General features: G+C 22.9%; 1 protein-coding gene across 1 annotated transcript in view; it reads left to right on the top strand.

Annotated features, from left to right (window-relative positions):
- The first annotated feature begins 386 nt into the window (after positions 1-386).
- Positions 387-13,382, top strand: part of Fife (regulating synaptic membrane exocytosis protein fife) — a 75,703-nt gene continuing 62,707 nt past the window's right edge. The window contains exons 1-5 of the mRNA XM_011507412.1: positions 387-591; positions 8,542-8,656; positions 10,947-11,031; positions 11,864-12,023; positions 12,649-12,903. Coding sequence (XP_011505714.1) covers positions 556-591; positions 8,542-8,656; positions 10,947-11,031; positions 11,864-12,023; positions 12,649-12,903 — 651 coding nt within the window. The 5' untranslated portion in view covers positions 387-555. The remainder of the gene's footprint in view (positions 592-8,541; positions 8,657-10,946; positions 11,032-11,863; positions 12,024-12,648; positions 12,904-13,382) is intronic.

Genomic DNA, 13,382 nt, shown 5'->3' with positions numbered 1-13,382 from the left:
TATATAAATTATTGTTTCATTATAGATAATGTAGATTTCCTAAATAAATTTATTTTAATTAAATTATTTACGTAAAAAATATATGATCATATATATATATATATATATATATATATATATATATATATATAGTGTCACAAATATATTTTAATATTTATAACTCTTCGTTTTTTTTTCAGAGATCAATCTACAAGCTTTTCCAAGATCACAAAATCCATTAAAATAATATTATACACATCGGGTAAGGGCAGATTATAAATGACAAGGCTATGAAGAAGAATTAATAAAATAAATACGTAAAATTGGTCATCATAGGCATGCTGTCCTCCAAAAGCTTGGCTTGTCAGCCAAGCAGTAGTTGTTCTTTATTCCGCAACGTAAAAGAAAGCAGCTGTGTGTTCGGATCTTCATGGATTGCAGATGCCATGTGAAATTTTAATAAGAAGCAAAGAAATTTCTAGTTGCTGGCATATTCTTGAGCCATCGGCAATAGTGTACAACGAGAGTATTTGTAAAAGACTGCAAAGGCAAGGAATTTAAAACAAAACCACCAATATGCTGCCAACCAACGTAATGTCCTTCGTTAAGAAGGTACATTTACTTGTTATCCTACTACTTTATTCTTACTATTGTTTGAAATATTTCATATTAGGTAATATAAATCCGTGTATTACTGATTTAGTATAAATTCGATTAAATCTCTTCTGTGAACTTGGAATATTAATTATTTGTTTTTTAAATTAATTCCAATTAATTATTATCGTATAAAAGTATAAGCCAATAAGTATTATCTAATAAATATGCTAATCAATGTATGTAGTAAATGGCTTAATTATAAAGGAAATCACTTACAATACAATAAATAAAAATTTTATATTATTTTAAGCAATTCAAGAGATGCAAATTTAATTTTACATTTTTAACTACAACTATAGTCTTTGAATAAGTTCTAGATGCCTTTAATTGTTATATATTTCGTTAATCCGTAATAATAATTCTTATTAATAATCTTATTTGGAAAAACATTTATAATAATGTTTAAAATATAATGGATAATGATAATATTTTTTTTACGTTGAGTTTAGAAATAAAGCCGTAGTTTAAATTTTTCGTTCAATTACAAACATTTATGCGTTAACAGTACACGGTACATTTAAACAATATACGGTGAAGCATATATATATATATGATTTCTCAATTATGTTATTACACCAAATATAATTATAAATAGCTGATATAAGTTCTAGTAAAATACAAATTCTAGTAATATTCAATAATATATATAATAATCATTATAAAGAAATATAATATAAAAAAATTAAGTTGAATATTAATATGTGTCCATATAAATTTTTACTTGGATAGTAGTTTCTTAGATAGTAGTTAATTTTAAAAAATAGGCATAAAAATTTAAAATCATTAATCTTAAATGAGTAAAATGGATTGTATTTTTAAGTTTATAGATACAGGTTAGACGAAAATAAGGGTTGCGATTATTATTACATGAACCATAAAATGAATTGCGCATGATATCGTGGATACACGCGCGCACCAGAAATTGCATCGTTATGCCCTTGTGCTGCTGACGTCTTGACCCTGACCGAAGATGTATTCAGTAAAGAAACTTCTTTATCCTCTTTTTCTTATTTCCATCTTCGTATACTTGGTCTTCGTTTATTTTATTCGATTTTTTTCTGCCACTTCTCCCTTTCAATTGCTATTAGTACGCTTCGATTTATTTGATACATATGGAAACTTCTAAGCTTAATTCCACTACAAAATAGCAAATGAACATTCCAGTATAACATATCTTTTTATTTGTTACTGAAAGTGAAACGACTCTGAGGTTCATTTATTATAATACTTAGAATTATATATTCATGTATTAAATTCAATATTTTAATAATATCATATCAAATATACATTTAACTATTATTTTATTTATTTTATTATACATGGTTAAATGTACATTAACACCTCCGAAAGTATATATGTACTTATATGCATTATAATATATATATATATATATTTCAATAAAATAGACGTATGATAAAGTGATCTAAAATAAAAGTTATTCATACACATTATACAATAAACGGAATATGTACTTGCATATTAAATAATTAGAATAAAAATGATTGTACACATTTTTTAAAATATTAAATATAACTTTTCATGTTTAAAAATAAATTGTCGATAATATTGTCGATACTTTATTAACGTTTATAGTTCATATAAGAATAATAAAATTTTTACTAAACATTGCATTTATTATTTTTAGAAATATTATATATATAAATTTTTCATAATTATATGTAGTACATATATATGCATAGATTATTATTTCACTATTCGTAACGTGAAATTACTTTTACGCATTTATATAATAACAATAAAATTTCAATTATACTTATAAAATATCGAAATACTTTTTAGGTACAAAGTTTCATCGTGTGAATTATCAATTTCAATTCTTTTCAATTTTGAATAAAATCAATTCCATTCTACATTTCTTAATTGGTTGATTAATTTTATCTAATCTGTTTTTTAATGAGGACTATATTATAATATAGACTAGTGTCGCTGAATTACTAGAATGTCAAATTAATGTAACACTATATATCTCATAATTTATTAAGAAAATAATCTAAAATATATTAAAAAAATATTTAACTAAAAACTATAATTTAGAATAATTGTGCTTAATTAAAAAAATTACATTAAATATTTTTCGTGCTATTATTATACTGAATCTAAGATATTCAGCATTAAAATATATACACAATATTGCTTCATGAAAGTAGTTCGTGGAATAACGTTCTGAATGAAATTTATAGAGTTTCAAGGAAGACTTTTTACGACCGTCGTGATTGTAAGTTTTTGATTATATGTCGTTCTTAACACTATATTTACTTTCTATTTTAAATCATAAATCTTCTTTTATAACAGAATAAAAATAAAACGTTTACGTACACTATTGACATCAAAAATAAATCGTACTTTTTGAGAGACTCAATAAAGTAAAATAAAATATTTTTTATTCAATATATACTGTTATGTCACATGTATATTAAAAAAAAAATTCTTAAAATTTTTTTTCAATCTATTTGAAGTACTTTAAATGAAATTAATATTTTCTTAGATTGAAATCGAATAAAAGTAATTTTATTTTGTAAATTTTATTTCATTAATTGAACTTTATGTTAGTCCATTTATTGCTGCAAAATCTGGTCCACAATATTTCATATATTTTTAAAAATTATTTTATGATTTATTTTTACAATTGTAAGTTTTTAGTGGAGTTTTATAATAATAAATTTTATTTTGATAGGGTATACTATAACAATTATTTACCAATAGCTTATGAGTTTATGTATGAGAGCTAATAAGTTTTATAATAATTATAATAGTTTAAAATTTTTTTATTAATTTATAACGGTTCTTTTATACTGGTGAGTTTTCGGTAATTAAGGTAACTAGAGATGAGAATCATTAGGTTATAAGCGTGTAAAAAAATGTCAGATTTTCAACAAAGATTTTTACAAATGGATCTATGGTTATTTTGAATTTATAAATTAGGAAATGTAGTTGAAAAAAAATTTTCCAACATTGTTTCATAAAAGTCAAAGTATAATTGTGACGTTATGTCTTATTACCTTTTAGTTTACAAATATTCAATCAAATGCTTATTAATATAAAAATTATGTAATAATATAATAATATAATGAAATAATAAATAACTTTTAAATAAGCAATAATATAATATAAAAATACTAAATGGTATTCTCTCTCTCTCTCTCTCTCTCTCTACATACGTATGCATAAAAATATCATTTATTAATTAAGTAATTAAGTAATTAAGTATACTTCTAGTATTATCTACTGTTACCTTTCAAACACTAATACCAATTCAGTATCAACTACTCTAAGTAATGAAAATGCTCATATTCACAACTTTTGTTTCGGACGCTTTTGTACTCTGCAATTACCTATTATATACACTAATTGATACTCGATTATTATTTCTTTTAGCTTCTCTTACATTTACGTATTTCTAGAGATACATTATTTTTCATTAGGGATGTACATTTACTTGTAGAAAATTACGATAGATATAAAAAAAGAATATACTTTCAGAAATATTCATGAGATAAAAACTATAATATTGATGTAAGTACTTCAAATATTATTGGTAATAATTTCTACTATTAATGTCATAAATTAAATTTTCAGAACATAAATAAATAATTGACTAGGTTAATATATAAGTTTATTTAATAGAATATCTAATATTCTGTATAGATTATTCATTAATATATTAATAATTCATTAATATTATTCATTAATATATATGTTATACTTTTAATTGGAAGAAATTGAAATTATTCTATTTCCAACTATCCTATTTTCAATTATCCTATTTTCAATTATTGTGTAATTATAATAATTGTAGATATATTCTACTGAACCATAATTAAAGATCTGATTCATTTTTTATACCTGGAATAGTGTATTTATTTCTTCACTTTTTATTATTATTGCATTATATTCTTATAATTATTCTACCTATAATATTTTGGTTTTTCCACTCCGTGTATATTTACTTTCAAAGGTTTAAATGTGATATTTTTCTTTATTAACTTCATTCTATAATTTGATCATTTCAATTATTTTTTTAATTTAGACAAGCTTTTTAAATTTTATTTGCTTTCAGAAAAATAATCTCAATTCCGCTCCATAAATTCCTTCATTATTTCCTCTATTGTAACGTGATAAAATGTTTTATTTTTATTCATATAATATTTAAGTAAGTATTGTTTGTACATTCAATTAATTGAACGATATCTTATTTCTACTTGTTTCATTTGCATTGATTATTTTAATAGAAACAAAAGTAAATTTTTTTATACTTGAAAAGCTTATTTCAGTAACTAATTTCAGAACTATACAATATAAATTCATGTTAATATTATGCATTCATATTGACTTATCTGATTTAAAATAAAAACTCAATTTTTTCTCACAAAAAAAATTTTTTTTTTTCAAAATAGAATATTGTAAGTATTTAATAATATTAATAGAAGAAAAGATTTTTTTAACTACCCAATGATTAAAATTATTCATCAACTTACTTCTAAACTTTTATATCCATTCAATTTTTGACGAATTAGATAGAAAATTAAAGAATGATTTCTTTCATACATCGTGTAAAAGGAAACTGGGAGATAAATATAATGAGAGAAATAGAAAACTAATTTTGAAAACTTTTGCATATTTAAAATGAAAGGTAAAATTAGAGTATACATGTGTAATCGTACAAATACACGGTTAAAATATAATATTATAAAGATGATTATTGTAAATAAGTAAGTGAAAAATATAATAGCAAACAAAATAATTGAAAATTTGCCATGTAAAATTATATAAATTAATAGTTTTTAAAATATGATAATCTTCAAAGAATATTTCATAAATAATTGAGAAATGTTTCATAAAAGCGAATTTTTGTAAATGAATAATCAAAAGAATTTTATTATAATTTGATTATACCACACAGAAATTACAAGAAAAATATTTATAAATATTTATAAAGTAAAGTAATAATACACTTTCATTAAAAATGATATTGTGTGCTTAATAACAAATTAAGTGTATGGTAAACAAAGGACAATTACTTGAGTTAAATGAGATATAAACAACTGTGAGAAAAATTTTATAAAAGCGTAATAAATAAAAAATGTTTCTTAATAGAAACAAATTTTTCTATAAAGTTTTCTATTCAAAATAGAAACTATATATACACGGGGCAAGTAAAAAAAAATACAGAAATATGATAAGAATTTAGCTGATAATAATTATCAAAAACTATTATGAATCACTAAACCACCTACATAATTTTAGTTTATTTAAATGGAAATGAGTTCAAATGAAATAAAATAAAATTTATGCAATATAAAAAATATAGAAAGAAGAAAAATATATCAATACTGTGATTGAAAAAATAATGGAAAGTAAAAATGCGAAATAAAAAGAAAAACAACATAAAAAATTGGGGGAAAAAAAATGATAATTTGAGGATAATTTGAAATCAAAATTAATAAACAACAATAGAAACCTTATTTATGTTTTAAAAACAGAGAATAAAATATAAACATACAATTGAAAAAAAAAATTTTTTTTATTTTCTTACTGACTCATTACAAATTCCAAACACTGTCGTCAGACGCTACTAGCCATAATTAAGGCTATTTAATGCAAGATTAACTGTAACAAATTACGATAGTTTCGTTTGTTTTTATTGATAAAGTGCTAATTAAAAATTATTGGGTAGGAAAATGTAGAAAAATTTCTAAAACAAAAAAAAAACTGTTAGTCGTAGGCGTAGAATTAATAATACGATATTTAAAGAATGCTTCATTGGATTCAGAAAAAAAATATCTACAATTATAACACAGTATTATTAATATACAAATAAGAATGAAAGAAGAAAGCAGAATAAAAAAAATCTAAGTTAAAAATTGTAAAACTTAATTGCTGAAATAAAAATAATTTTTGTATATAATGTCGAATTATAAGAAAAAATAACAATGAAAAAATAATTAAATAAAAGTTGTAAAGAAATAAAGTACCATGTTATATGTGTTAAAAAAGAAAAACAAGAGAATTTAAAAAAAATATATGATTCAAATATAAGAATAAAACTCTAACGAATGAAATTATTAAGAAAACAAAGGCAATAATACAAATAATAGAATAATGGATGTGTTACAGCTTCAATAATGAAAATATGAAAGAATATGCATTACCAATGAAATTTAAATAAGAGAGCACAAGAACGCATAACAGAAGTTGTAAGATATATAGTATATAATAAAGATGTATGACGAGAAGAAAAGAAGGTGAAAAGTTTAAATATAAAAAATTATATATAATATTATATGGAAATGAAAAAAGTAGAATGTGGGATAAAGAAAGCATAGAAATAAATTAAAAGATTGATTAGAGAAAGACATAATCTAAAATAGCATATGTACTAAATTAATGTCTTGAAGCTTTAATTAAATAAAATGAAAAACCAGAATAAATTTTAATATCTAATAAAAATATATAGAACTGGATATTAGTAGTAACAAAAGTAAAGAATTAAAAAAAATTTGATAATGAAAGAAAATATAAAATGAAAATAATATTTCATGTAGCTAGATTTTTAATAAAATATTTGAAAAAATTAATATCAGGATGAAAGACATGTAAATTATATTAAGAAAAGGTATTAATGTTACAATATTATAATTTAATAAAAAAAAGTCATAATTTCATATATATCAATCATAATCAGTACAATTATATGAATAATCTCCAACAATTGCATTATAACATTAATTACCCATTAAAATTGTGTTTACACTCTTTTAAAAAATTATACTTTCTATGGTTGATTGTCTAGTTATAGAGAAAAAATTTTATTGATACCTTTAGTTATTATTACGACAATATAAAATCATTAATATTAATAACAATATTTTATAGAAAAACATATGTCGTGCCTGACTCTTTAAATAATATTGTCATGCTTTCAACTGACTTTCCTTCGTATTATTTTTACTTCGCAAAGCCATTGCCCAACCACTTGTCATTGCACAGGTTTCATTCTACTTAATATTTCTTTCTTTCTTCTCTATTCCTTTTTTATCCTAATATAACATTACTACAATGTTTATCATTCTATTTTGTATGATACTTACTGAAAACATTATAAAACATTATACGTTAGCATATACCCTAATTCTTACTGAATCATACTATTTAAGCTTTTTGGAAATAATAATAGTTGAGTCGATTGAATGAGTTTATGTATATGGTCAATATTTAATATAAATGATACTCAATTTTAATAAGATAACTAATTTGATTTTTAAGGCTATTTATGAACTTTTCTTGTTTCTCACATTAGCAACACTAAGGAACGCATACAAATTAAAATTTTAGTGCAATTAGTGTTTGTGGTGTAGTAGCTCATAACCTACGAATCAAATAATTAAACTACACTGTTATGAACCTATTGATAATACAATGGTACTAGTAGAAGGGCAAGTTAATTAATTTATATTTGAGCTAAGGTAGTAGAATATACTTGATAGTAATAGAACAAAAGGTCAAGCAATCTGTCGATTAATCTACGTTACTGATTTAAATAAATTTCTTTTTTACATCATAGCTCGTTTACAATATATTATCATATAAATTGCTTAAATAAATTTCTATCGAATTATTGATAAGAGAATATTATTAAGTATTTGATTTCTACAACAAGAAACATTTACCGATATCTTAATTTATATATGAACAGCATAAGCTACTTAGCTATGTTCAGGCACCAATAATCGAAAAAACTCATATAAATTAATAATTTCAAAATTTTTATTTTCAATAATTTACATTCTAAATATTTATATGCATTAAAATATAATTAAATAAATCGCTTCAATTAATTTAATCAACTTAACCCTTTTAACGATTAAATTTTTCTTTTAATTATAGATGGTTACAACACAACCAGAGGCCAATTCTAGTACAGCGACATCAGAAGATGGCGGACGAACTTTTAGCAAACTTAGACAAATTGGTACGGACCTTATGACAGCTACTGGCAACGGTAAGAATTAATTACTGTTGTCTTATAAATATTTTTATGATTAGTATCTATTACAATTTATTTTTTTAATTTTAATAATTTGATAATCTTTTGAGATTGAAATGCTTGATCTTTTACATGCTGAAATATCTAACTATGATGTTCATTATTTCATAATTGTAAATTATATAATTTTAATAGCTTAAGCATAAATATAATTACATATAAAAAGAGCATATATTACATTTAATGAAGCTGTACTATAAATAATGTAATACATTTAGACTTCTATGGCTTATTTGGTATATATAAATTCTATAAAATATTTTCAACATTCGTTAAAAATTGCGTATTTAGAAAAGGTCTATTATCATAACTTATTTATCGTTTTACTTCAAATTAAAATAATAAAAAAACTGTATTGAATTAATAATGACTAGTCAGAATAATATATCATTTAATAAGTCATAAAGTAATAAAAATATACATAATCTTCCCAATAAATAAAGAATAATAATTCTAAGTATATTAACAAAATTTTCTAGAATAGATATTTTAAATATTTTTATATATCATTTGGAAAATGAAAATATCTTTGTGTGTGTTTCAGTATTTTCATTACATTTTTAAAGAACGTACGTAAAGTTAAATTAACAATACGTCAATACTGGTTCAAGTATACTAAAATACAATAGCAATAAATGTAAAATGATATTCTTCTAATTCTGTTGTATTTTCCTATTCTAAGAATTCGTTCCGTGCTTTTAGGAGAATATTTAACAAATTTTAGCTTTATTGTAAAACGAAGGGAACCAGAATGTGATATACCTATAAACTATTGACATGTGCTCATTTAAAAACGATTGAGATAGATGAAAGGCTTTTGACATCGATTCATTATATAAGTGTAGAAGAAAAAAAACTTAACCTCGCAAAATGCATATATGAATATTTCAATATTTAAGAAACAGTACAATATTTCCTTTTGTATACGACAGAAATAAATAATGAATTAAATAGAAGAATTCGAAATGTAAATAAAAAATATCTCATTGTGCAATAATAGATTACCATAAATGTTTTATTTTTATTTTAAGACAATATATTCATATTTAATTATTAACTTTATGAGATAGAAATGAATCGTAGAATAAATTTATAACAATGCATTCTTGTTTTAATTTGGTTCAACGTTTCCAAGCCGTTGGTATGGTTTTCGTGGAATGATTTACTTTTTTATACTGAGAGAGAATAGGAAGAACTTGTTTGAGATTAATCAATTTTTTTTCTGCCTCTTGTACCAAAGATGTAATATAATGCATAGAAAGTATAGCCATCTCCTGTTTTACTAACACCAATATGATCCATCAGTGTGTGTAGATTTTGATATCCATAGATATCAATTGTACGTTCATCAATATTGAAAATAAAATTTTTCTAAACTGATATAACGATAATAAATAATATTTTTTAATATAGTGATTTATTCAGTTTGTAAAATAGATTGAATGTAGTATAATTGGATTAATAATAAAATTAGAGTACGGTGAATTATAAAAAAAAAAAATTATTTAATGTTTACACATTAGATATATTCATTTTATACAGCAAACTATACATTATATTTATATTATAGAAAAAAGTATATAGAATTGAGGATACATGGCAAAATAATTAATTTTATTTAAAAAATTAGGATAAATAATTATCTAGAATAATTAAAATTAAGTACAAAACTACTATCTAAAAATATGAATATTAATTTTTAAATAAATTGTCTAATTGGCTAATATAAGCATCAGTATTTTAATTTTTAAACGAATTCATGAATTATTGTAACTGAAATGAAATAAGGAGCAATTCTGTTACAAAAGGCTTTCAATTATATTTCAATTATTCTCCGTTAAAAATTCATAATAGATGAATTGTACTTTAGAATCGGAGGAAGAAAATAATTACTATTAATAAATAGAAATTGGCAGCATAAGAAAATTTATAGATTTCTAAACCTTTGTGAAAAATTTTAAGTAATATTGATTTTCAAATTACGAAACAATTATTATGTTTTGACAATAGGAATCTCAATACTTTATTCCAAAAGCATTAAATTTAATAATTTTGAATTGAATTAAATGAAATCAACATTTTTATTTAACGTAATTAACTGTCTAACTTGTTTGCTATTACAATAAATTGATTCTTAAAATTAATAAGCACTTATGTATCTCACTGAATTGAAGTTAACATTTTCTTGATCTTTTTGTCTGTAAAATTTTTTTTTCATTTCTCTTTCGTGTTTTACCTGTTTTAGTAGCCAAGCTAACACCAGCCAAGGTTACGCCTGTGGAGAATATCCAGTATAAAGAAACCGCACCCATAATTGAGCTTCCTAAAGTGTAAGATCAACTGTTGATCAATTAAACTATATACTGCTATATTATTTGAACTGTAAATATAATTTCTAATTCATAGAAGTATTTTATCTGTAGTTAAAATTATTGTTAACATATAATATAATAATATAATATAGTTAAAATTTTTATAAATAATCAAAAAGAATCTTATTACTTTGACGACTTTGAAAAAGAAAATATGTTACAATAATGCCACAATATTTTATTTTGTTAAAATAAAAATTATATGAAAATTGTATTTAGTGAAATTTATTGTATTAAAACATGATTAGGTAGAAAAGTTTCAACTACAACATAATTATTTCCGAGTATTAGCACTAATTCTTACTTCATTAAACTTAATTCATTAAAATATTTACCTTAATTTTTGATGTTCAATATCTTTTATATAAAAAAAAATTTTTTATATAAAAAATTCTTATTGTAGTAATTAAAAAAATATATACGATATAAAATTTTTCTTATCATTATATTAAAATATTTCTTATCAAATAGCTATTTTTTGTTATTGTCAATTTCATCATTAAAACATTTTTAACAACGTCAATCCTCTATTTAAATAAGAGATAAAAAAAATTTTATTTATTAAAAGTCATTTTTCCTTCAATTAAAAAAGATATTTTTTTATCATATGATAAATATTAATGAAAAGCTTCCAAGTGTTGAAAAGGAACAATAATTTGTTTTAATCGCGTGTCACTGTTACATAGTACTCGCCGGAGAGAAAATATTAAATTATGGAATTCATATATATATATATATATATATATATATATTAATCACAGTGATACTCGTGCTTTTAAACATCCTGCAGAAAAGCAGAGCAAGAAAAACCAGTAAATCGTGCGGCGGCTTGTAGAGTATGTATAAAGTCTATTAAACCAGAGGACTTCACAAGGATTTGCTACGAGTGTCAGCGAAAGGTGTGCGAAGACTGTGCTTCTTATTCAACAACTGCCGACTCCGATGATCCTGTAATTACTTCTATACGATATTAGCATAACAATAATAATAAGCGAAATAAAAAAAATTGAAATTCTGTATAATGTGCTTTCATACTGCTAAATTGAAATTCTGTATAATGTGCTTTCATACTGCTTGATACATTTTTTTTTTTTTTTTTTTTTTTTTTTTTTTTAATAACTACACTCTCCTGAGTTTTATACGTTTAAAATTTTTTAATAATTTCACTGTACTTACATGCTCGTGTAGTACATTTATTAATATTTCACTAAAATTAGAATTTAAGATTTAAAAAATGTACCAACATTTTTCAAATGAATTATAAAAGGTATTTCATATTTTCACCTAACAAGATATATTTCTGAACTATTTTTATTATATTTAGTACTCTTCGAGTACATAATATCATTGTCTTCTGAATTTTTATGTACTTCGTATAAAAGTTTATTTTAGAGTACGAAATCACCTTTATGCAATATTTAATATAAAAGCAATTTGCATGAAGTTAGTTACTTTTTCCGAGAACGCATGAATGTGTCATCTAGCATAAATTTTGTAATCTTTTATAAAGTTAAAATATTTATATTAGATTTAAATTAATAAGAATAAAGTAAATAATATCGATTACTTTTTTAGCAAACGTGGCGATGTAGTGTATGCCGACGTAAGTTAACACCACGCGATCAACTACCTATTGGAACTGATTTAATAGAAAGTTCATTGGAAGTTCCAATGCTCGAAGGCCTGCAGAGACGTCATAGTGATGCGCGTCTTGGCTCTCAGGCAATAGGACCATCAGGCTCACTTGGTGCTGGCCTTGTACCACCAAGGAGCCCCGATCTTAGACGACATTCGGATGTTTCACCGGCTAGTCTCAAGGATTTAGAGAAGGTACGGTTGTCCGAAACCACAATCTCCATTCATTATTTTGGCTGTATATATCTGTTTAATAGCACGATTCCATGAAACTGTATGTATAATATGTATATGTATATATAATACATCATATTACAATTATACATCATATACAATACATACATCGTATGACAGTCGTGAATATACAAACTTATTGCGATAATTGCTACTTTTGTAATTCGTAGATTAAATCATAATGAAATATTTGATAATCTTCAAAATTATTTTCAATAGAATATAAAATAGATCTCTGAATTATAAATTTTCTTAGAGAATAAATTCATATTAAATTTCTTTATTTTGAAGAAAATAGCTGCAAAATCTATCTTGAAGCCCGACAGTCATAGACCTTTATGAAAGAGATTAGAGATTTTGTCACTCTATAAAGAACACTTATTATACGTTTTGCATAATGTGCGGCTGGCAAGAGTAGCACACCAATGCAAATTGTTTCT

Source organism: Ceratosolen solmsi, unplaced genomic scaffold, assembly GCF_000503995.2.
Source record: "Ceratosolen solmsi marchali unplaced genomic scaffold, CerSol_1.0 scaffold6, whole genome shotgun sequence".
Taxonomy (NCBI): domain Eukaryota; kingdom Metazoa; phylum Arthropoda; class Insecta; order Hymenoptera; family Agaonidae; genus Ceratosolen; species Ceratosolen solmsi.
The sequence above is the reverse complement of the archived record's forward strand: the minus strand, read 5'-3'. Positions and strand labels throughout refer to the sequence as shown.